This window comes from Nerophis ophidion, linkage group LG07 (assembly GCF_033978795.1).
Source record: "Nerophis ophidion isolate RoL-2023_Sa linkage group LG07, RoL_Noph_v1.0, whole genome shotgun sequence".
In the NCBI taxonomy this organism is placed as follows: Eukaryota; Metazoa; Chordata; class Actinopteri; order Syngnathiformes; family Syngnathidae; genus Nerophis; species Nerophis ophidion.
This window is the reverse complement of record NC_084617.1, coordinates 52,911,389-52,937,855: the sequence shown is the minus strand read 5'-3', so window position 1 is coordinate 52,937,855 and position 26,467 is coordinate 52,911,389. Positions and strand designations below refer to the sequence as shown.

The 26,467-nt window shown below is 40.1% G+C and overlaps 1 protein-coding gene across 1 annotated transcript in view; it reads right to left on the bottom strand.

Moving 5' to 3' along the window:
- tbx5b (T-box transcription factor 5b) overlaps positions 1 to 25,187 on the bottom strand; it is a 47,259-nt gene extending 22,072 nt beyond the window's left edge. The window contains exons 1-6 of the mRNA XM_061906437.1: positions 24,859 to 25,187; positions 23,642 to 23,791; positions 23,375 to 23,469; positions 23,098 to 23,217; positions 18,393 to 18,540; positions 14,996 to 15,148 (exon numbers count right to left, since the gene is read on the bottom strand). Coding sequence (XP_061762421.1) covers positions 14,996 to 15,148; positions 18,393 to 18,540; positions 23,098 to 23,217; positions 23,375 to 23,469; positions 23,642 to 23,785 — 660 coding nt within the window. The 5' untranslated portion in view covers positions 23,786 to 23,791; positions 24,859 to 25,187. The remainder of the gene's footprint in view (positions 1 to 14,995; positions 15,149 to 18,392; positions 18,541 to 23,097; positions 23,218 to 23,374; positions 23,470 to 23,641; positions 23,792 to 24,858) is intronic.
- Positions 25,188 to 26,467: the final 1,280 nt, after the last annotated feature.

Sequence of the window (26,467 nt, the reverse complement as noted above, 5' to 3'; positions counted from 1 at the left end):
TGACAAAGGACAGCCTTGGCAGAGTCCAACCCTCACTGGAAATGTGTTCGACTTACTGCCGGCAATGCGGACCAAGCTCTGGCACTGATCGTACAGGGAACGGACCGCGACAATAAGACAGTCCGATACCCCATACTCTCTGAGCACTCCCCACAGGACTTCCCGAGGGACACGGTCGAATGCCTTCTCCAAGTCCACAAAGCACATGTAGACTGGTTGGGCAAACTCCCATGCACCCTCAAGAACCCTGCCGAGAATATAGAGCTGGTCCACAGTTCCACGACCCAGACGAAAACCACACTGTTCCTCCTGAATCCGAGGTTCGACTATCCGGCGTAGCCTCCCCTCCAGTACACCTGAATAAACCTTACCGGGAAGGCTGAGGAGTGTGATCCCACGATAGTTGGAACACACCCTCCGGTCCCCCTTCTTAAAGAGAGGAACCACCACCCCGGTCTGCCAATCCAGAGGTACCGCCCCCGATGTCCACGCGATGCTGCAAAGTCTTGTCAACCAAGACAGCCCCACAGCATCCAGAGCCTTAAAGAACTCCGGGCGGGTCTCGTCCACCCCTGGGGCCTTGCCACCGAGGAACTTTTTAACTACCTCAGCGACCTCAGCCCCAGAAATAGGAGAGTACACCACAGATTCCCCAGGCACTGCTTCCTCATAGGAAGACGTGTTGGTGGGATTGAGGAGGTCTTCGAAGTATTCCTTCCACCTATCCACAACATCCGCAGTTGAGGTCAGCAGAACACCAACCGCACCATACACGGTGTTGATAGTGCACTGCTCCCCCTTCCTGAGGCGGCGGACGGTGGTCCAGAATCGCTTCGAAGCCGTCCGGAAGTCGTTTTCCATGGCTTCCCCGAACTCCTCCCATGTCCGAGTTTTTGCCTCCGCGACCGCTGAAGCTGCACACCGCTTGGCCTGTCGGTACCTGTCCACTGCCTCCGGAGTCCTATGAACAAAAAGGACCCGATAGGACTCCTTCTTCAGCTTGACGGCATCCCTCACCGCTGGTGTCCACCAAGGGGTTTTAGGATTTCCGCCCCGACAGGCACCAACTACTTTGCGGCCACAGCTCCGATCTGCCGCCTCGACAATAGAGGTGCGGAACATGGTCCACTCGGACTCAATGTCCAGCACCTCCCTCGTGACATGTTCAAAGTTCTTCCGGAGGTGGGAATTGAAACTTTGTCTGACAGGAGACTCTGCCAGACGTTCCCAGCAGACCCTCACAATGCGTTTGGGCCTCCCAGGTCTGTCCGGCATCCTCCCCCACCATCGCAGCCAACTCACCACCAGGTGGTGATCGGTAGAAAGCTCCGCCTCTCTCTTCACCCGGGTGTCAAAAACATAAGGCCGCAAATCCGATGACACAACTACAAAGTTGATCATGGAACTGCGGCCTATGGTGTCCTGGTGCCAAGTGCACATATGGACACCCTTATGTTTGAACATGGTGTTTGTTATGGACAAACTGTGACGAGCACAAAAGTCCAATAACAAAACACCACTCGGGTTCAGATCCGGGCGGCCATTCTTCCCAATCACGCCTCTCCAGGTTTCACTGTCGTTGCCAACGTGAGCGTTGAAGTCTCCCAGTAGGACAAGGGAATCACCCGGGGGAGCACTTTCCAGTACTCCCACGAGTGTTCCCAAAAAGGGTGGTACTCTGAACTGCTGTTTGGTGCATAAGCACAAACAACAGTCAGGACCCGTCCCCCCACCCGAAGGCGGAGGGAGGCTACCCTTTCGTCCACCGGGTTGAACTCCAACGTACAGGCTTTGAGCCGGGGGGGAAACAAGAATTTCCACCCCAGCCCGTCGCCTCTCACTGCCGGCAACGCCAGAGTGGAAGAGGGTCCAAACCCTCTCGAGAGAAGTGGTTCCAGAGCCCTTACTGTGCGTCGAAGTGAGTCCGACTATATCCAGCCGGAATTTCTCGACTTCGCGCACTAGCTCAGGCTCTTTCCCCCACAGTGACGTGACGTTCCACGTCCCAAGAGCTAGCTTCTGTAGCCGAGGATCGGACCGCCAAGTGCCTTGCCTTCGGCTTCCGCCCAGCTCACATTGCACCCGACCTCTATGGCCCCTGCTATGGGTGGTGAGCCCATTGGAAGGGTGACCCACGTTGCCTCTTAGGGCTGTGCCCGGCCGGGCCCCATGGGAACAGGCCCGGCCACCAGGCGCTCGCCATCGTGCCCCACCTCCGGGCCTGGCTCCAGAGGGGGACCCCGGTGACCCGCGTCCGGGCAAGGGAAATCTGGGTCCATGCTTTTTCTTCTTCATAAAGGTCTTCGAGCTGCTCTTTGTCTGATCCCTCACCTAGAACCTGTTTGCCTTGGGAGACCCTACCAGGGGGCTTTATATCCCCGGACAACATAGCTCCTAGGATCATTAGGACACGCAAACTCCTCTACCACGATAAGGTTGCAGCTCAGAGAGGAGGACTTGATTGTCTCTTTTTTTCATTGAATAACAGTAAGGTGAAAAACCGTCAGCCACCCTGGTCTCTGTAAACAGTTGTCACTTCTGTATTTGGGATTTTTTGTCTGTAATTCCTTGTGTGTCCTCTGGGGGAAATGGGAGCCAAACTCATATTTGGACATGAGGCCTTCTGTGTGGGTGAAGGCTTTGGCCTTGTGTAGAGTTTGCCAAAACACCTCCCACTCGATCTTTCCATGGATACATCGGGAAGATCGCCGACTGTAGGCAAACTAAGTGTGCGTGGTTGGTTTAGGTGGTCGTGGCAAGATTTTCTATTCCTGTTTGTCAGCAGGTAGTAGGACAACCAACCGTCTTACGTCTCTGTGCAGAACGGTGGCTTGGAGCTTTTCCTTTCTGCTGCTTGATTTGGGAAGGCTGGTCTTTTTTTTTTTTTTTTTTTTTTTTCTCTTTGAAAATTTGATTCCGATTCTGACATGGAGCTCATCTTCCTCGACTCTGTAGCCCAGACCGAGTGCCTTGTTGTCATCATCGCTCATCTGGTTTGGTAAGGTAATGGTCTTTTTCATTTTGTTTTCCTCTTCAGGGCGCCCCTTCACCCCACTTTGACCAGTGAAGACCCATGGCTTCAACTCAAACCCCCCGGCCTTCAGGATCCTCTCCACGTTAGCTGTGACGATGTTTAGCTGGTCAAGGTTGTTGTGGGAAGTTAATATGTCATCAACATATCTGTCGTTGTGAAGCACTCGACGCTCCTCTTCAAGATGGGCAAAGACAGGGAGGTTTTCAGTTTCACGCATTGCCAGCTGTGCTATGCACCCTGCTGGTTTGTCTCCTATGTTCACTCTTGTGATTGCGTATTCTTCCAGGTCCTCATTTTCGGCATCTCGGCAGAGGAACCTGTGAAGGTGCACTTCTTGGTCTTCCAGCCAGATTGAGTTATACATCTTTTTTATGTCACCCAGCGCAGAATGTGCTCCACCTCTGAATCGGAGAAGCACAGCTCGAATTTGGTTGAGGACGTCAGGGCCTTTCATCTGCAGGTCATTCATGCTGACGCCTTTGCACTTCTGACTGTTGTTCCACACAATTCTCACTGGAGTTGTGACTGAGTGGGGGTTAGGGGCAATGAGGTGACTGAGATACCAAACTGGTCCATCCCACTTGGTGATGGTGTCTTTGGGTAGTTTGATGGCTGCTTGTCGATCCATCATGTCATGCACTTGTGCATCATATGCCACCTTCCACTCAGGTGTTTTTGCAAGTTGCTTTTCCGTTCTCAGGAATGTGGCCTCGACTGTTTTTCTATTATTTGGTAGTGACATGGGGTCCTCCACCCAAGGATACCTGGCATGCCAATGTGGCTCTTTGCTGTGGTTGTCCTCCATGACATAGGTGAGGCCTCCCTTTACCACCTCAAGCTCTCGCTCCTCTGCAAGAGTCATTTCTTTGCCGCCTGGTTGACATTTTCCACAGCGGCATCCTCCACACTTCGGGTCACATGCTGCACCAATACTGTCCCATTTCCACCACTCTAGAAAGTCCCAGTTAGTGGTTGAAGTGTTTGACCTCTGGAACTTGGTGTGAACCTGAGTGTTGGGAGGTTTTTTACAAGCTGGGCCAGTGAGTTCTTCATACCTCAAAGCAGCAGTCCTCATTGATCTCGCAAAGTGTGTTTTGGCCATGTGGGCGGAAACAGTGAGTTCTTCAAAGAGTTCAGGATGAGAGCCTCCAACTGTCATTCCGAGTGGCCCGTCCCACAGTACAAGGTCTCCGATACCTCTGATCCGTTGAGGTGCTAGCTGGCCTTCTCGGTGACTTATGAGCAAACTGACTTCATTGGGTCTTGTCAGAGCTCCAAGGGGGACATCCGGAAAGAATTTCTGCAGCCGTTTGGAGTCCACACTTTTATGGATGTCTACAATGCTGTCCAGACCATAACAGACCAATTGATGCGATTTCATAGTACCTCTTGTAGTCTTCACTCTGATCTTCAAGAGGTACCGCTTTGTTTCCACAATGAGTGTGATGTCTTCGCTCCTGAGGTTCAGTTTGTCTGCAGCCTTGTGGGTGATGTAATTGGTGTCGGAAGCCAGGTCGATCAGTGTTCCAATCTTTTCTCCAGCGTTTGCAGTGACCTCCAATAGCATCATCATTACTGGCAGTTCCTGCAATCCACTTTCCGCTAAAAGTCCTGATTTGACTTTTGTGGTGTTGAACGTTTTTGATGCAGCATTGGAGAACGCATCATGAAACTGCTTTGCCAGCTCTGGGGAAAGCTTCTTGACAAAGTCCTCCTGTTCTTCTGTGTACGTTTTTCTACTTTTTCCATCCATTGAGCCAGGTTTGCTCTTTTTCTGTGTCGAACCGCTTCTTTTGTTTGGACAGAGGTAGAAATTATGCTCAGGTGCTTGTTCATCCTTGCAGGCATGGTTGGTGCATAGGAAATCATCTTTGCAATCTGAACTGTCATTATGGACATCAAGACATCTCTTGCATGCTCCCAACTTCTTAGCAGCAGCCTTCTTCTCTGCTAGCTGAAGTGCCCGGAACTGCATGCAATAGTACAGCTTCTTCCTGTGCTTCCCATCTCATCAGACAACACAGCCAGTACGGTCGTCACTTGCTTTGGTGGATTTTGTCCTATCATGTCTTGGCTCAGGCTTCAATTCCCTCTTGTTAGGTTCCTCATCCAGTTGTTCCAGCTGCTCATAAATGCTCTCTTGCTCTTTGAGGGAGTCCAAGAGACCGTCAAACCTGCTTGCTGGAGTCACAGCATTCCTAGTGTCTGCTGCATAGATGAGCCATTCGTTTCTAAGAGGTCCTGGGAGTTTTCCCTCAATCGACCTGGTCACAAGTGGGTTTTTGATGGCGCCAGTGTCCCCAAGCTCACTGAGATCTTGAAGCGCCTTCTCCACATCTTGGATTAGCTCCACGACTTTTCGCGGCTGGTTACTTTTGACAGGTTGTATTCTCTGCAACTCCTCCACTATCTCTATAGCAATGGAAGTCTGGTTGCCATACCGATTCTCCAGAACACGGAAGATGTCATCGGCATTGTTATGAGTGGTTAGACGAAGGTCTTTCCTGATCTTGTCCTCAACACTGTCCAGCAATTGGGCCTTCTTCACCTCCTTGGAACCAGTTGGTTCACCTTGTCTCTGGAGTGCTTCCCAGTCCTTTCTCCACCTGTGGAATTCACGTTTGTTTCCAGTGAACTTAGGAAGGGCTTTGGGTTTCAACTTGATGGCTGGCACAGGATGACTAGGAACAATTGGTTCCCTCCTGACTTCTTCCTTTATTTTCTGTTGTATAAAGTCAGCCTTCTTGGAAACCAGCCTGGTGGTCTGTAGTTCCAGACCTTTTAAGCTTTTCAGAATTTCAACTACTGTATCTTTAGGGACCCATTGTCTCCACTGACCATGCACCTCCTTTGCAGTCTTTACCAGTCGTTCCAGGTGGTTCAGCATGAAGTCATATCCATCCAGGTTCATATCCCCCGGTTCCAAAGCAGTGGTGTGTTGACGCTCCTCATCTGCTGCCAGAAGAGCTATGGACACTTCATCTTTTCCAAACTTGTCCCACAGGGCCTTCTGGAGTTGACCTTTGACCTTCGCCCGCTTTGACTCACACTCCTTTGAGGTATTATCTAGATCTTCTTGTTGCTCTTGGGTGAGTTCAGTTTCTCCATCTTTTAGCTGTGTCAGAAGTTTGGGCTCTACCTTGTCATTGGCTTCCATGACTTTGTCCGCTGCTGTGATGAGTGTCTTGAAACTGTCTCTGAGCTCCTCCTCAGACAAGTCATCATGGTTCCTGGTGATGCTGTTGACAAGGCGGGTGAATGATGCTTTTGCAGTTGTCCTTTCTGTCTTTAGCTGGTCAAGCACCTTCTTGTCAGCCATATTTAAAGCTCATGTGGAGTTTAAGTGAATTTTGTGAAATTACCTTTTGAGTCTTTGGTCCAGATCTCCTTTTCCTGGTTGTCCAGTGGGGGGTCGGTTTTTCACTGTCAAGTTATGTTTGCTTGTTTGTGTTCTGCCCTAACTTGAAAAGGGTTTTGATATTTTGACCAGGGGTTTCACTGGGACTTCACTCCTTGTTTCAATCCAATAATGAGACAAATCTTTGTTTCTCCTTTTATTTTGGACTTGATTGTCTCTTTTTTTCATTGAATAACAGTAAGGTGAAAAACCGTCAGCCACCCTGGTCTCTGTAAACAGTTGTCACTTCTGTATTTGGTCAATTCTTCTGGAGCAGTGTTTGTTGGCCTCTTCTGTATTTGGTAATTTTTCCTCGAGCAGTGTTTGTTGACCTGGAGCTGCAGACTTAAAAGGAGTGGATTTAATTGCTTCAGGTGAGAGCCTTCCTGATTAGTGATGGTCTTCAGCTGTTGGGATTTTGTGTCTGTAATTCCATGTGTGTCCTCTGGGGGAAATGGGAGCCAAACTCATATTTGGACATGAGGCCTTCTGTGTGGGTGAAGGCTTTGGCCTTGTGTAGAGTTTGCCAAAACACACACACACAGTCCACTTCTACTACAGGGGAATAATGAATGTTCAATAAAGTGAAAATCATCAACAATAATAATCCTACAAACACCCATTTGTGGACAAGGGACACAGCCATTGACACATGTTTAATCACTTTATTAACTATTAGTTTAAAAAATTAATCAGGCACGGCTGCCAATAATCCCCTTCCAGTCGGCACACTACCAATGCTGAGCTAAAACAGCCAATTAGCGCGCCCTCACTGACGTCACGTCACTTGGCAATGCTTTTTAAAGGCACGCACTCACGCACTCTTATCTCATGAAACATCTCTCAACATAGGAACATTTTTTGAAAAAGCAATGCATTAATTACTTCCTCTAGTAATCAATTCCATCCATAAAAGAACAATTTTGCTAGTAATTAAATTACTCTTTTGGGAATGTAACTGTAATTAATTACTTTTCAAAATGATTTTTTCAAAAATTTCGAGCTAATTACGGATAATATTACTTTAATCCTGATTTAAAAAATTTTATTGATTGAATGACCGAATATTCACCACCAAATAAAATAACATATGTGTCTGAGATAGGGTCCAGCACCCCCAGCGACCCCGAAAAGGGATAAGCGGTAGAAAATGGATGGATGGATGGATGTTTCTTCCCACTCCTTTTCAAACAATGTAAGTAAGTGATGTTCCTTAATGTAACTTGTCTCACGCAAATAGTAGCACACCAAACCACTTGGAATGACAATTCTATACAAACATGAGCTCATCTCATCAAATCTAGTGTACATGTATTTGTGTAAATGACAACTAATATATGATAAATAATATATGGTCAGTGATTATGTCAATGCATATGTCAATGCATATGTCAATGCACAAATGAGTAAGGAGACTAACTGGTGTGCTGGGTGGCAAATTTTACCACTAGGTACACTTTGACTGGACTTCATATAAAACTTTTACCAAGTTTTGAGCAAATAATTGATGTGCATTTATGTAAAATATTTTAGAAATGTCCCTGAATGATATTCTGACGATAAAATTGCATTTTATCCAAATATTGGGGTCCTTCTTATGTTAATTTAAATTAAGCAAGCAAGCAATAACGTGTGATTAATCATGATCAATTCAAATTCAATTGTGTAATTAATCTGATTGTAAAAAAAAATTGGAGAGCACTCAAATTAATATAATTATGTAGTAGACATTCTCCTTCAATTTTTCCTTCAATTTCAATATCCACTATTGCAATTTCAAGCAATAGTGGATATTAAGGGAGTTAACTATTGTCTATGAAAATGTTTTATGACTTTTAGAATTCAAATATTATTGCTTGGTATAGCAATCATGTGAAACGCAAATTAGCAAGGGGACTTTAGGCCTCAGTGATCTGTGTTTTGAGTGTAACATGCATGATCCAAGATCAAGGGGAAGAAGCAAGCCATTACAGAGTGACACTCTCACACCCACACCCTGGCTCTAACACACGCACATACACATGAACTCACACACACTTTTTTTTTTCCAGATATGCTCGCCAAAACGCAGTTCAGTAATTACGCACAAGCAAAGACAATGAGAATAGACTTTATGGACATACATAATATAAACAAAATAAAATGTTTCCCAGTGTATTTGTGATCTCCAGGGAAAGCTGGACACTTTGGGGTGAGGACATGTTGGTCAAGGCTTTGTTCTAAGGTTAAAAGTGGGTCAAGAACAGTGTAGATTTGGGGATTAGAAACCCTGTCGTAATGGCTGGGGTTTGGACAAGGAGCTAGCATATCATGCAAATGGACATCCTCACAGGAATGTAAAAGTGAAAATGTTTGTGTAGAAGTTGAAATAATGTCATGTGTGCATATAAAACTTTGAAAATATAGTTTACTCGCATATTTTTAACGATTATGAGTCTGTAACTGTTCATCTCTTAAGAGATAATATGAGTTAGGATGAGAAATTTTGTGTGGGCACAACAACGGTTTATACTGTTTGTGTATGGACTAACTGCATCAAAACATCTTAGCGGAGTAAATATTTTAAACTTAAAAGAAGAACTGATTTTAAGTAAAAACCTAAGTCAGTAAAAGTGGTGGCAAAAATGTTTTTGACTGACACGCCGACTGTTTTTTATTTTTTCGTCCTGTCCAGCTACTAGAGATGCGCGGATAGGCAATTATACCATCCGCAACCGCATCACTAAAGTCGTCATCCACCCGCCACCCACCCGAACCAACATTTCATCAAACCCACACCCGCCCGCCACCCGCCCGCTGTTATATATCTAATATAGACGATGCAAGGCATTAGTGAGGTTAGAAAGTGTAACTCCCTCCAAATAGCACAGACACAATGGCTTTCTTGAACTGGTTTATTTGAAGGCTTACTTTCCCTTCAAATTCACCGTGAAAATTGTAATAAATAAAGCATGTTACAAACGTAAAAATAATAACATGCACAACATGTGGATCAAACATTTGACCAAGTAAAATACCAACAAATGACAAATACCTCGTTGGCCATACCCGGAAGTAGCTTCCTTACATCCATCGACAGACCAAACGACACACTTCAAAATAAAAGTATGCCCACAAAATGTTTCAAAGAGTGCTGCTCATTTTTCGTATGTGGGTAACAACATTTAACTATTTATAAATGGTTGATTTCTATAGGCTTGTAAGATAAAGTGTTGTAGCTGACAAGTTTGGGCTACCTTGTTTCTGCAGCTTTCATCAGAGGTGTCACGTGACGTTGTCTGTGACGTGGTAAATGGATTGTACCATCAAGAGTTGTCAGGTACAACACTTTACCTACTAGCCTATATAAATCAACCATTTATAAATACACATCAGTAGGCTAAATGAACCTCTTCAACATAACATATAATGTAGCGGCTGGCTACGGGGTGTTAGCCAATGACTTTGGCTGGGGGTCGGGACTTCCGGGAGAAATAGGGAAGTGACCTTATCGAAAGGAAGTGAGAGTTCGAGTTAAAGACATGAGAGCTGTTGTGTAGTTGTATTACATCTTGTGCAATAAAGACAAAACAAACGAAGAAGTTTCATGAGCCTACATTCCAGGGATTATTACAATATATATTTCTGAATTGGTTCAACCGCCACCCGCTGAATCTATTTAAAATCTATTTTTTCGTCATGTCACCCGCCCGACCCGCGGTTTATCCGCGGACTCCGCGGTTGTGACCGCAAACCGCGCATCTCTACCAGCTACTCAGGCAAATCATATAGCTGATTTAGATGCCCGTATGTGCTGTACAGATGTACTTTGCAAAAGAGTCGTGTGGCATACTTCTCTTGTTGCCTTATTTGTATGTCCATTTTCTACCGCTTATTCCCTTTTGGGGTCGCGGGGGGCGCTGGCGCCTATCTCAGCTACAATCAGGCGGAAGGCGGGGTACACCCTGGACAAGTCGCCACCTCATCGCAGGGCCAACACAGATAGACAGACAACATTCTCACTCACATTCACACACTAGGGCCAATCAACCTATCCCCAGGTGCATGTCTTTGGAAGTGGTAGGAAGCCGGAGTACCCGGAGGGAACCCACGCATTCACGGGGAGAACATGCAAACTCCACACAGAAAGATCCCGAGCCTGGATTTGAACCCAGGACTGCAGGACCTTCGTATTGTGAGGCAGACACACTAACCCCTCTGCTACCGTGAAGCCCTTATTTGTATGTGACTTCATTAAATGAATTTATATTAATGTTTGGCACAGCCGGACCGGAGCAGGAGGGAATAGAAAGAGAAAAAAAGGAAGACAGAGGGGAAAATTGCAGGGACGAGGGGGATAAGACAGAGAGACAACAACAACAAACACAACAATAACAATAACAACCACAACAACAGAACAGCATCAGCAAATAGGATATGTACAAATGCGATTTGACAAGTTTTAGCAAGAAGCAGTTAGTGAAGTAAATATTAGTAACACAGAAATGACAATGAACATTATTGCACTACAAATGGAGCAATACAAATAATAATAGAAAAAGCACTATTGATAATGAATAATAACAATTACCTCTGTTATCAACAATACAATTGTTTCAAATGAAATATTACATATATGTAGTAACATGAAATATAAAAGAAAGCAGATAAATGGAGGGGAAGAAAGAGAAGTGAACTGTATTTTCCGACTGTTTTGGCCAAAAACATGCTTAGCTGATACAGTAGTGAAATTAGTAAACAATGTAATCTAATTATAATGCATTTTGATATTATTGTCAAAATGTTTTATAACACTGAGTTACAAAGAAATATGATGCACTTTTATTTTGAATAGAAAAATTGGTCTGTTAGCATCTTTATATGCATTACAAGTCCCAGAATGCACTGCAATGGTGTTTGTCGCATTCATGTAACTTTCCCCATGTTGGCAGTATGTTTATTTGCTATTGCTTTTTAAAATCCACTTTGAATGATACTTTTATGACACAAATCAGTGGAGCAGTATTAAGATTTAAGATGTTATCCTATTTTACTGGTAATCCAAACTCTGAGGGCTTCACAGTGGCAGAGGGGTTAGTGCGTCTGCCTCACAATACGAAGGTCCTGAGTAGTCAGGGTTCAATCCCGGGCTCGGGATCTTTCTGTGTGGAGTTTGCATGTCCTCCCCCTGAATGCGTGGGTTCCCTCCGGGTACTCCGGCTTCCTCCCACTTCCAAAGACATGCACCTGGGGATAGGTTGATTGGCAACACTAAATTGGCCATAGTGTGTGAATGTGAGTGTGAATGTTTTCTGTCTATCTGTGTTGGCCCTGCGATGAGGTGGCGACCTGTCCAGGGTGTACCCCACCTTCCGCCCGATTGTAGCTGAGATAGGCGCCAAAAGGGAATAAGCGGTAGAAAATCGATGGATGGATGGCTAGATGATTTAGGACAGTGATTCTCAAACTGTGGTACGTGTACCACTACCATCGAGTGGTACGTCAGAGAATCACTTGATTAAAGTACAGTGGGGGGTTTTTCTATGTTCAAAAACATTGTTACTGATCAAACTGTATGTAATGTTACAGTGGCCAGAAATATTAAATATACATGTTTAATAAAACATCTGCCTTGTATTCAATGAATAAATAGACTTACTACGCTACTGTATTTCAATGTCGGTCATTATGGTGGTACTTGGAGAGCTATGTTTGTTCTGAGGTGTTACTTGGTGAAAAAAGTTTGACAACCAATGGGCTGGAGGATGTAGGCGAAGTGCCTGTGCTTGCTGTGCATATTTTTTTTAGTTCAGTTTTGTTTTTTTGAACATGCAAATTGCATATGGTGGCCTTAAATTGCATATGGTGGCCTTAATTCTGCACACTTTGCGGTACAAATAGAACTTATTATATATGTGTTTTGTATTGTATATTCATGAATTACATCCAAATCTCAATTTTCATGTTTTTCCAATTCTAAATCGATTCATAATTTTTGAGAATACATTTTAGAAAAAGAAGAATTTTTTTTAAATCTTTTTTTAAGAATACATTTATTGATAAAAGTCATTAAACAACTATTATTGATATTAATATTTATTCTGATACTGTTGCTTTTATTAATTTTGCATATTCCTTTTTGTAGTATTGTATTTGATAAGCATTGTATTTATATTAATCAATTGCATTTTACATTTTCATCCCAGGTATTGTGAAGCTAAGTAATTCCATCAACATATTGTCTTATTTTTATGAATTTGATTAACATTCTGTGATATTTTTCTAAATACAATTTGAAAATACATTTTTTAAAAGTATTGCCCACTCGCTCCTTGGAACTGACATCAAAGCATATGCCCCACAAACTGCAAAAGCAAAAATTCTAAACAATTCAGTGAAGAAAATGTTGACTGCGGTTGCACAAAATCCTTGAAATGGCCACATATCCGCAAAAAGCGAGACCTACAGAATTGGAGCAATGTTTACTTACATAACATACTGAAGTGTGTGTGACATAATGTTTGTGGCCCACGCAGGTCACTTCAGGGACACAAACCCTTTACATTAGAAATCACTTTTTTTGTAATGTGAACGACTTCTTAAAAAGATTGGATCAAAAAATCCAAATTAAGCAATATACCCTGAACTGTGAACAAAACCTGACATTATTGTGGTTAGCGGAGTCAGTGCTGAGAATTGTAATTTCCCCTCGGGGATTAATAAAGTATTTATGATTCTGATTCTGATTACAATATGACTCAATGACGGCCTTATCATTATTTAGCTGAAAGGAAAACCTATGATGACTGTCATCTTTTCTGATTTACAAATGCTGTGTTAAATTATGCCAAAGCGTCAAATAATTTTGGTGTGAGCTTGCAAATTGTTTTGATACCCCTGTTCGCATGGTTTTTGCAGTCTGGGGACATCGTAACTCCAGAGTGAGGTGGAATTACTTATTTGGACATTAAGTGAAGCCCTCAGACCACCAGGAAACATAAAAAAAGGTAATATAATATTAACATGCACATAAGAACACTAATGTGTAACATGCAGTGTCATAAATGTTCCTAAAAGCAGCTTTTTTAATGTAGAGCTGGTATCGATTGGGGAGTATGCAGGCGTATCCAATATTGTGACCGGGTGAATCTATATGTTTATGAAGTTTATTTTTGACTGTGTCTGGGGAAAAAAATCGCCGTGACGTCTTCAAGATATGTATTTCAACAGTGTAGACTTTCAAAAGTTGGAGAAGATGGAGCGTGGTTTCATTTGCATTCTGGGAACGCCTCCAAATAAGAACATCTTGCAGACAAACTAAAAAAACAGGTTATTAAAGTGACTGTGGAGCAAAATTTATGTAAAATTTAGATCAAAGCATATCCAAACATATTATCTAGACCAGAGTTTTGGCTCCCACTGTAGGGCCGCAAGCGCCACCTAGAGGGCTGCCAAAAAGATATTATATCATTGCTATCCGTTTGTAATTCACTTTTTACCACTTGTGGCAGTAATGACAATTTCAAACAGAAGAAGTCTACAGCCAAAGTCATAGAGAAGTTTCTTAAGCGCAAAAATTATGACGAAAGTGCTAAAGCTGTATTTTCCTTTGCATTTAAATGTTATTGACAGTTTATTGATGAAACATAAACAACGTTGGTATTAATATAGTTAGTATTCATTTATTTTAGCGCTGTGTAATTGTATGTAAAACAAAATTCAGGAGGTTTTATGAGTCCCTTCTTTTGCAGTATATTTGATTAGTATTTATTTTTGTAATCAGCCTGACCTAAGCCTTGATAATAATAATGTTTATTAACACATGCTTTTATATAATTTGACAAGGTTTATCTTGTTAAAATATAAGTAGATTAGATGTACTATCATATTATACGATTCAATTTAAAAGTAAGATTTAGTGTCAATATTTGAGTGGGCCCCAGTGCCCTCTGTAGTGAAAAAGTTGGGCCCTGAAGATAAAAAGTATAAGAGCCCCTCATCCTGACCACAAGGACGTGTATTAAATGTAAATTAAACTCATCATAGGTGCCCTTTAGTTTCATTTACTTTAAAAAGTGTGTTAGAATAAGGTCTGCTCTTCTTTTTTTGTGTGACATTACAACATATCATCTGACTAATTGGGTGGATTTTCAAAGTGACATTGCAATGTGTACCAAAATGAATTGAGGTTTTTCGCATTGAAAATGAAATTTGCAAGCAATATATTCCACTGAAGTTGTGATGTGACAAAATTCAAAATATCTTGTGAAGTTCTTGTGCCCTTGGCATTAAAATAAAAGCAGACATAGCAGATCCACATTATGTATACATAACAAGAATGCCATTTTTTTCTGAAAAGCATGGTACAATGTAGAATAGAGTTGTTTTAAGTTATGAGTAGCCTAAAGAAAGTGCTGAGTCCTTATTGTGTGTTATTGAGCCTCAGTGATGTAAGTATGGTGTCAAATGTTCCACTGCCTCACACAAACCCCACTAAAGGCCCTCCCTTTTCTCGAAGCACCCTATAGGATATCACCTCCTCACTAAAACGCTGGATGCAGCAGTGTGCGCTGTGTAAAACCAACCTTATGGTTCTGGTAGGAGGTGACAGCGATGAAGGCGGTCTCAGAGAAGACATGGGTGCAGAAGGCTGTATTTTTGGAGCCGAAGCCATTGTTCTCATCCGCCTTGACAATATGGAGGCGAGGCTGGTATTTGTGCATGGAGTTGAGTATTATCTGCACAGGGGGGAGATTGAGAGGGTGAGGCTCGAGTGAGCGGTCGTGATCCAGCAGCAGATGGGGGCTGGACTAAAACACATTTCTAGGATGACCTCAGTGTGAGTGACAATAGATTCATGACACACAAGATCAAAGTTAGGGAAGTTGAGATGTACAGCCACTTTTTCCCCCCGCAGCCTATATGGTCTGTTACTACCACTTGTCTTGTCAGCCATTAAGAAACGCTTAAAAAAGTGTCTATAGTATGAAATAAATGCATCTTTTTACATCTTAGACATACCAACACCACTTTGATCTACATACTGCAAGAAAGGCATACACTAATTGACCATTATCTTGATTAGAAGTGCACCGTATCCTATTCAAAACTATTTTTTGTAAGGTGGGACAAAATTCCCCGCTCAGCTCTCAGTATGACAGAGTGCAGTTCTACATCACTGCAAACTAAACATTTTGTTACATTCAGACTTCTGTAGCAAAACTGAGCATTAGTACTTTCTCCTTAACATACTGTACTTTGCATTATAAACCCTCTCATTAGATTATACATGGCACATATTCTTACACAATACAGTGCATCTCAATACATTAGAATATTGTGTACAAGCTATATTTGATCACAAGTTCAATTCAGACAAAGACTATGTAAAAGTTTATTTAATGAGGTATATGATGGTTTAATCTTAAAAAATAAAGGAATTAAGACTTTTTTCCCTTCGCAAAAATATTAGTTTCACTTTGTAAAAAATTATCTACCGAAAGAAAGGACCTTTTCAAAGACTTTCTGATTTACTGAGCTGTACTTTTACTTTTTATTTGCAATAATGAATATCAATGATAGTTTTATTACTCACAACCGACCCTTAGGATAAAAACTTTTAAGGCCATAACTATGGGCCACATGATCATACACCGGCTTTGGAAATAGTTGTAGATGTATTTATTTGATTTAAATCTGTCACTTATAAAATACAAAGTCATAAAAGTTCAGATAAACACAACATTGCTGTCAAAATTCAATAATAAGGTTGTTTGAATTAAATAGGAATGTAGGCTCCAGCACCCCCCGCGACCCCGAAAGGGACAAACTGTAGAAAAATGGATGGATGGAGGGTGTAACATACACGTCCTTAAAAAAATGCTAAGCATTGGAAGACATCACTGTTCACTCAACATAAACGTCATAAAGACATCAAAGCTCACACTCTATCCACACCCACCGCAAACATTTGGGAACCAAGATAAGGTGTTAGAAAAAAGGTAACAATTTTATAAATCTATTATTGACACCATCGGACAAAGTTATGTTTAAGACAACCTTTTGCATTTCATAGCACAATTGTGGTGCGTTGAAGGATCCTTGATTAAATCTATTTTTTAAAGATAGTGGAGGCTTAACCCCTGCAGATACACAAATTATATTAGTAATTATCAATATTATAAGTATAATGTATTATTATTATCATAATTGACTAACGATAATCATACATTAATCAACTAACCTCTATACTTAAAATATAAAGTAAAGAAAATTTGACAAATTGATAATCATGTTTAAGTGAATGGTTACAGGTTATGTGATTATTAAAACTCACACATCAATCAATCAATCAATCAATCAATGGTTATTTATATAGCCCCAAATCACAAATGTCTCAAAGGACTGCACAAATCATTACGACTACAACATCCTCGGAAGAACCCACATATTAGTGACATTACAAGCATTTAAAAAAAATTATAGTTTCAACCAATAACTTGTTTTAGTGCATGCAAAAATATTGAGTGTGTCTTTGATTTTAATCCGCTAGTTATAAAATATGATGTCTAACAGTTCAAATAAACACAATTTTGATGTATAAAGTTCAATTGATTGAATTAAATGTGTGATGAGGTGGCGACTTGTCCAGGGTGTACCCCGCCTTCCGCCCGATTGTAGCTGAGATAGGCGCCAGCGCCCCCCGTGACCCCACAAGGGAATAAGCGGTAGAAAATGGATGGATGGAGGGTGTAAGATACACCCTTGAAAAAAATGCGAAATTGTTCAGCCAAGCATTGGAACACTTCACTGTTCACTCAACACAGACGTCATAAATACATCAAAGCTCCCATTGGTCCATTCACACCAGCGCCAACATTTGGGAACCAGTATAAGGTGATAGAAGAAATGTAAAAATATAATACATCTGTATGTGGCAGCATCGGACAAAAATATGTTACAGATTTTCTTTTGCATGTCATAGCACACAATTGTGGTGCGTTCAAGGAACCTCAATTTAAGTTCGAAACAGAGGTGTCACTAGTTTTTAAAGACAGGGAAGACTTAACCCAGTAGATACACAAATGTTAATTTAAAAAGGACAAGCGGTAAGAAATGTATGGATGGCTTATTATAATAACTATAAAAATATTCATTATTAACATCAACTACTGATAATCATATTCTCCATACTTAATATTATCAAGTAAATACAAACTTGACAAATTGATAAACATGTTTAGGTGAATAACAGGTTGTATTAACAAAATGTACACATCTTGGCGACATTAAAGCAATAAAAAAAACGTGTGCATGGTGTGTGCATGGTGCGATGATTTTATTTTTAGGGGTAGGGTGTAGGGGGCCCAACAATAAATAAGTAACATTCATGCCCAAAATGAGGCCACAAAAAATATTGTTTACAACGTAAAACAATTGTCAACGTAATAACATTGAATTAACACCATGCACTTTTGCACGAAAGTTACAACACGCCAATGAAAAACCCACGCGTGTTATTCTTTTTTTCCATGGAACTGCTGGCCTTTAAGTGCGCGCCTTAATCTAGAGGGGCTCAGTTTAATCGTAATGACGTGTCCGCCGGTGACATGCCTCAACTAATGGACTTCACAAGTCTCCGGGCTCATTACTTAGGGGCCTGGAAATGTGATGTTTTGTATTTGTTTCAAACAATGCACGTCGGCATGCTGCTGGGAGCCTAATTGGCGCGGCTGCAGGACGCTGCAAGGGAGCCATGGGTGTGCACTCATGTGGCCCCCATGCATGATTTGTGCTCTGTCCACGTAGCAACGCTTCAAAACTATAACGCAATTACTCTTGCAACATGTAAAAGACCCCTCAGAGTTATTTATTTCAAAATGCACACATGCAGTCAAGCCTAAAACATTACCTGTATCTTTGAAAGAACTGTTTTTTTTGTTTTGTTTTTTTATGTTTAGTTAATTAAGCAGCAACGCTCACATGTCCAAATGGGTCCAGGTGGTTGTTGGTGAGTTTGAGTTTCTGGAAGGACACCAGCTGGCGGCTCCAGTGGGCCCCCGTCGCAGGAGAGTCCGGATGGACGTAAAGCCTGCCCGGCATCGCTGGTTCGGCCTTCCCCGTTACAGACCTACAACGACACACACACACACGCACACACACACACTGCATTTATAACATGGTCGCATAAACCAAGATCCAGTGGGTCATGGTCAGCCTGGTCCGACCGTACACCGCAGAGCCAAACATCAACCGTATCGATACCAGTGGTGGTATCAGTATCGGATTGGTTTTAGCGTGACGTAAAGTTGTGCAACTTTTTTTATTTGTGTCTTTTACATGTTTTCTCAATTTATTCTGTGGACAGTTTGGGTGACTTAAAGGTTAAATTTTCACATTTCCGCTACATAAACTTCAACCCAAGGAGCTTCACGGGAAAAGCGAGTGTTGCACAATAACAATCAGGGGCGCCGCTAGGGATTTTGGACCCCATGAAAAAAATCTTTACAGGGCCCCCAACACATAATTTCATCATCATTAGGGGACTCTCTGGGCCCCCCTCCATCATGGGCCCCTAGAATCCATCCCCTTTACCCCCCCCCCCCCCCCCTTCGGCGCCCCTGATAACAATTAAGATAATTTATACCAGTTTGATTTAAAACACAATTAATACTGTAAGAAGGGGGTCCTTTGACCTGAAAAAATACACATGGGAGCCATTTTAGTTTTTGTTTCTGCAAGTACCAGCCAATCCAATTTAATGCCTTTTTAAATACAATTCAAAGCAATTGTATTCCCCATGGTGTCCTGCAGATCGTTATTACATTATTAATCAAAACTCATACAATTGTCTGTAGAGACATATGTCAGCGTTTGACATTGTTGCATAAATGAAAAGTTTACATTATCGGTGTCCGAATTAAGCACTAATGTAAACGTAATGTAAAAATAATAATGCACTTAACCCCTTTAAACGCAATAAATAGATTGGAAGGTCAATAACTTAATGATCCTAAGTAAACAAACATAACAATGAAATGGACTCAATATTTGTTAGCAAAAATTGCTCTTTAATAAATATTGAACATCTTGAAGTGCAGTTTGTTTTCCCTGATTGGAAAAAGGGGGTTCGTTTTGTTCTCTTTTTTTTTTGTTTCCAATTGCACATTTGTATTTTTTATAATGGTATATAATGCTTTTTAATGCCATTTAACACCTCTATTTTCGCAAAAGCTATTTCATGACATGTAATGATTTTTAATGACCCGCGACACCCTGTTACATATTTTGCACTATTGACTTTATTTTTGCCTTGTAGCCTATAATTAAAGGGAATACAGTGATAATTTCGTTATTGTGTTGATATTACATTTATTTATATTGAAGTGTTTAAAATTTGTTACAGCTGTTTACAAATAAGTTTGTTGATATGTTTGGCCTAAAATATTTGCCATGTGGATTACAATCATAATCAACAAAATCAAGGCAAAAATCACAAAATATTTTAAAATAACGATCATGAACTGTGTCAAGTATTGGGAAATAGTGGCCATGAATTTACGCGGTATCAGATAGATGCAGTATCGTACGTCATGGTAAACTGCTCTGTCCTCTGCAGTACACACACAGGCTGTAGCAGTGGTTCTCAAATGGGGGTACGAGTACCCCTGGGGGTACTTGAAGGTATGCCAAGGGGTACGTGAGATTATTTTTTTAATATTCTAAAAAATAGCAACAATTCAAAAATCCATTATAAACATATTTATTGAATAATACTTCAACAAAATATGAATGTAAGTTCATAAAGTGGAGAAAGAAATGCAACAATGCAATATTCGGTGTTGACAGCTGGATTTTTTGTGGACATGTTCCATAAATATTGATGTTATAGATTTTTTTTTTTTTTGTGAAGAAATGTTTAGAATTAAGTTCATGAATCCAGATGGATCTCTATTACAATCCCCAAAGAGGGCACTTTAAGTTGATGATTACTTCTATGTGTAGAAATCTTTATTTATAATTGAATCACTTGTTTATTTTTCAACAAGTTTTTAGTTATTTTTATATATATTTTTTCAAAATAGTTAAAAAAAGACCACTTCAAATGAGCAATATTTTGCACTGTTATACAATTTAATAAATCAGAAACTGATGACATAGTGCTTTATTTTACTTCCTTATCCAATTTTTTTAACCAAAAATGCTTTGCACTGATTAGGGGGTACTTAAATTAAAAAAAATGTTCACAGTGGGTACATCACTGAGAAAAGGTTGAGAACCACTGGGCTATAGTATAGTTATAGACACACACATTATGCAACATGTGTACTCATATAAATATTCATAATTAGACACTTCATAAACTCAACCGAATTACAATTAAAATAAATTTTCTTTAGATTTACCTGACTGATGATCATTATTCAAAATAACAATGCAATTGAGCTGAATATGTTTTTGGGGCATGGAAACTTTACAACAATTTAGAGTTCGATTTGATTCCAAATCTTGGGGTGAAAACACAATTGATTCTCGATTCAACACGATTCTCGCAATATATTACAAATTATAATGAAACCTTTCCAAACAGGTCACACAAGTTCCTCCTATAGCTGCTGATGTATTCATACGTGCCGTGAGTAAGCACACAGATGGACTAAAAACATATTTAACAAAAATTGACACCTAAAAAAAAGTGTACATTTTTTTAAATTATAATTCAATTTACAGTCATAGTTTAGATGTGAATTCATTTTTTTCCCCGCACACGAATGTTTTTAGCCCCATTTGTAAAAGTATCAACTGTAGTTTGCAAGTCTACAGCAGCACAGCTCCACACATGGAAATGAACAAAGTTGTGAGTTACATGGAGTAAGAATAAACACACTCAGTACGAGCATGAGAGGAACTTTTCCCCACAGGGGTTTTGTCTATATGACTAGAAAGTTTGGAGGTTGGAAAAAAATAGTAATAAAAATCTAAAAAGCAAGGCCTCTATAAGGACTTATGCAAATATGATTTTTCCTAGAGAGTCCCTTTGAAGTTTCCTGGAGCAAGGCACAGCGTCAAGCATATTTGGTGGCAAAACATTGAACCCCCCCTAACAATGAAACAAATACATATACACCAGTGACACACTGAGCTTTTGCTCATCGGATTCCAGTTGAACCATGCATCTGAACGGGTGACTTTAATCTGTTCCGTGCAGTCTGTCCGCCCGGTGAACCTTTCACATGCAGACTGATTTAACCAGCCGGGAGACGCAGAGGGAAAGAGGTGAGAATTAGGCCAGAATGGTCTGGGAGGATTGTCTGACTTTTAGACAGTGCAGCCATAACACTGACAGATTAGTTCTCCATCTCATAACCCTTTTCAAGAACATATAACAGTTCCTGAATTTCACAGCATTTAACAGTAAATCATGTAATCAAAATTGACTGTAACATTCCAGCAAATGACAATACCCTTATTTTTCACAGCAACTAACTGTTATTTCACAGCAAAATACTACAATCATACTTCTCTGTAATATCACAAGATCCATCCATTCATTTTCTACTGCTTGTCCCTTTCGGGGTTGCGGGGGGCACTGGAGCCTATCTCAGCTGTACATATTACTGTAAATTCAAACTGATTTGTCTCTGAACGGGTTCCGTATAGAGCAGTGATTCTCAACCTTTTTTCAGTGATGTACCCCCTGTGAACATGTTTTTAATTCAAGTACCCCCTAATCAGAGCAAAGCATTTTTGGTTGAAAAAAAGCGATAAAGAAGTAAAATACAGCACTATGTCATCAGTTTCTGATTTATTAAATTGTATAACAGTGCAAAATATTGCTCATTTGTAGTAGTCTTTCTTGAACTATTTGGAAAAAAAGACATAAAAATAATTAAAAACTTGTTGAAAAATAAACAAGTGGTTCAATTATAAATTAAGCTCTCTACACAGAAGTAATCATCAACTTAAAGTGCCCTCTTTGGGGATTGTAATAGAGATCCATCTGGATTTATGAACTTAATTCTAAACATTTCTTCACAAAAAAAAAAAAAAATCTTTAATATCAATATTTATGGAACATGTCCACAAAAAAATCTAGCTGTCAACACTGAATTTTGCATTGTTGCATTTCTTTCCACACTTTATGAACTTACATTCATATTTTGTTGAAGTATTATTCAATAAATATGTTTATAAAGGATTTTTGAATTGTTTTAGAATATTTTTGAAAAATCTCACGTACCCCTTGGCATACCTTTAAGTACCCCCAGGGGTACGCGTACCCCCATTTGAGAACCACTGCTGTAGACTACATTGCAAACATAGTATTCTGACAATTGTGAAGTTACAGTATACAGTTTTAATTGTATTGTTATTAACCGTAACATTGGAGCTCTGCAGTTACAGTAAATTGCTGTAAAGATATTTCACAGAAATTGACTGTAAATCCTGTGAGAGTAACGCAATAATTAGCCAATTTGCTGTGATTTTACAATGAAAATGTGTAGATTTTCTGACGAATAAAATGTATTGCAAGATGAGGTCAATAATGTGGGGAAAGGATACCATACTCGTATCTCCTGAAACTCTATTGTTGTTGCCTGCACTGCAGTGTAAACATAGGCAGTACTTAAATTGTCCACATACTTTGTAACATATGAAAAAGAGAAGTACAACAGATAAAACTAACCATTTGTTGTCTGCAAACTTGTAGCGGTGGTCGTCGCTGGGCACGATGTCCATTAATAGGATGTATTTGGTTTTGGGGTTGAGTCCTGTAACCTTCACCTTGTAACTGGGAAACATTCTCCTTTTTGAAGAAAAATAATTAATATTAGAAGAACACACCGATTCATATATAAAAAGGAAAACAAATTATAGGACACTTAACAACAGTGAAATAAATACATGATACATGTTTAGGGTTAACTAATAATTGTATTGTAATTAATAAAATTTTGGCCTACCGTCCAGCTTTGGTGATAATCATTTCAGTTCCCACTTCATCAAACCTTGTCCAAAGCTCCCTGTCATGAAGGTACACTTTGATTCCTTCCATCCCCTGCAGCAAAAACAAAACACTCATTGGACACAAATAAACACCTGTTCCTATTCAAATAAATACACATTTGTTTTATTATCTGACTCACTATTTACGTTTAAAAAAAAAAAAAAAAAAAAAAAGATAACAATTTCAGAAAAATAAATTAATGGAGGTTGAATAATGTACATACCTGCTGACTGGAGGGTGTCAGTGGTGAAGCACAGGATTTTAAATGGTAAGTGCTGGGACTTTCTTGTTTGCTCTCCTTGGGAGAATCCATGCAGTTTGAGTCTGGACGCTCAGCGAGGCCAAACTGGTTGCCTCCGTTTGCCATGTCACCCTACACACACATATCATTAATATTAATACGTACAAGTGTGTGTGAGTGTGTGTGTGTGTGTGTGTGTGTGTGTGTATATATGTATATATATATTTATATATTTATATATACATATATATACACATATATACACATATATACATACATATATACACACATATATACATACATATATATACACATATATACATATATATATGTATATATATATATACATATATACACATATATACATATACATATATACATACATTTATATATACACACATATATACATATATATATATATATATATATATATGTATATATACACACATATATACATATATATATATATATATATATATATATATATATATATATGTATATATCTATACACACACACACACACAAATTCCTGTATACATGTACATACATGTAACTGCACTAAAACATGTATACTTTAATCATTTGTATACCTAATTAAAGGTAAACTGCAATGCACATATTAGTATGAAAATAATAGACACAATTTCCCCTTAAACAGAATAAATAAATAACTTAAATGTATAATGCACGGGATGCCATAATTAAATTAAGGTAAACTGCAATGCACATATTAGTATGAAAATAGACACAATTTCCCCTTAAACAATATAAATAAATAAAATAAATGTATAATGCACGGGATGCTATAATTAAATTAGTGTTTTGCAAGTTTCAACTTCTATTTTGTGGGGAGCCTTGGTGTTTGTGCCTTGCAAAATAACGACTTAAATTGTACTACAATCTAATTATTGGCTTCCACTTTAAAGGAGATTAAACGTTCATGCACTTCACCTTTCACATTGTGGTGTTTGTTTTGGGCTACTGAACATGCATGCACTTTATGAGGGCCTACAAACAGGTTGAATTATGGTGCATATATAATTCATTAATAAAGTCAAGCATTTTAATGAAAACTTTGCATGTTTGCAACCTGCACAAATTATACATATAACAACATATTGGTGATACTAAGCGTGCATTTTGTGTTATGGGTGCCCCCTTCAAGGCCTGCATGCATACATACATGATCTGTAATATACCTCAAGCACTGCACACTGTGCTCACTGCACAAAACACGCTCGTCATCCTGAACGCAGCACGACCACCCTTTCTTTGCTGTTAACTTCCTGTTTTTAAATAAATCAATCCAAACAGTCCAGTTGTGTTAGCGAAAGCTTGTCAAAAAAAAAATAATAATAAAAATAGAAAAGCAGGCATATTCCATGCGCAGTGTCGGTGATCGTTTGTTCCTCGGGAGCGCGCATGCAGCTGCCGCCTTCCGCAGCCCAATCAGATCATTGCAGCTTTAATTCAGTGTCGCTCCTCTCCCGGTTGCCCTCACCGACTCGGTGCCAGCCCCGATCTGGACCCCGCTCATCACATCCTTCATTACAAATGGAGTCAAGTCCGACTCAGCCACCAAGCCCCGCCCCTGTGTGGGTTTCCTGCGCGCTTATTGGTCAACGCAGTGCGTCGGTATGCGTTCCTCCGTCTCTCCTTTGTTTTTGAATCTTATCTTAACTCTCCCAATGATATTATATATTCAAGTGTGCGTGATCATGTTGCCTCCAATCAATTACACTGACCGTGATTTGTTGTTAATAGAGCGAGACATAATGTGACGTCACAGAACAATCACTTGTAATCTGCTCGATTGAATCACCGCACTGACCGGATTACTGAGGCTCCTGATCACCGGGGGCAAACATGACGGGGTCAGCGGGAGGTCACGCACGTCCCTCCTGCCTTGCACGGTAACGAACACACGGCGAGTACATTCATTCATGAGAGACATTCACGCATCGTCGGCCATTGCGTGGCTGACTGGAACCATGCACACAATGGACATGATATCATATTTTACTATACGGCGGCTTGTGTGGCCATTCGTGGGGAGCGTGCTTCACGTGACCTAGAACGTGCTACAAAAAACATATTACACTTTAAATATTTTGTAGTGATGTGAATATATATGTTTTAGAAGTTGCAAGAATGAGACAATATACACAAGCAATTTGAACATTACATTTCAATTCAAGTTCATGCATGAGGTCAAATAGATATACAAGACGAGACGTCTCGGCCGTGCTTACGTTAAAGTTATTAATAATACTTAATAAATCCATCATCATTCAGTTTTTTTTAAAATATGCTGATTTAGTCGTTTTATTTAGTTAGTTTATAGATTCCTCATCACCAATGTTTTGTAATTAAACACTTTCCCGCGGACTGGAATTATCCTACACTATAAAAACGAATTTAGTGTTTTGTTTTTTCCATAGTTCTAAAGAAAATATTTGTGACATAACTTTCGAATATCCTGTATGTCAACATTAACTGTGAAGCGTAGTTGTGCATTAATTACACGCGTTAAGATACAAATGACCACATGCGTGTGTATAACATGACGTCCTAAATATACTGAACAGTCAAAATGAATGATTTGAGTTTATGCCTATTTCAGAATTTCTTCACAACATAACGGACGCTCACGAAACTGCAAATGTTGTATAAAGTTCTGCTGGGGGTTCCATTGAAAATATAGAATTGTATTATGTTCCGTGTATTGTGTTTTAGGACCCCCCTCACTTCTGTGAATCTGCACATTATTAAAACAATGTAAATATATATACAAATACATTATATATA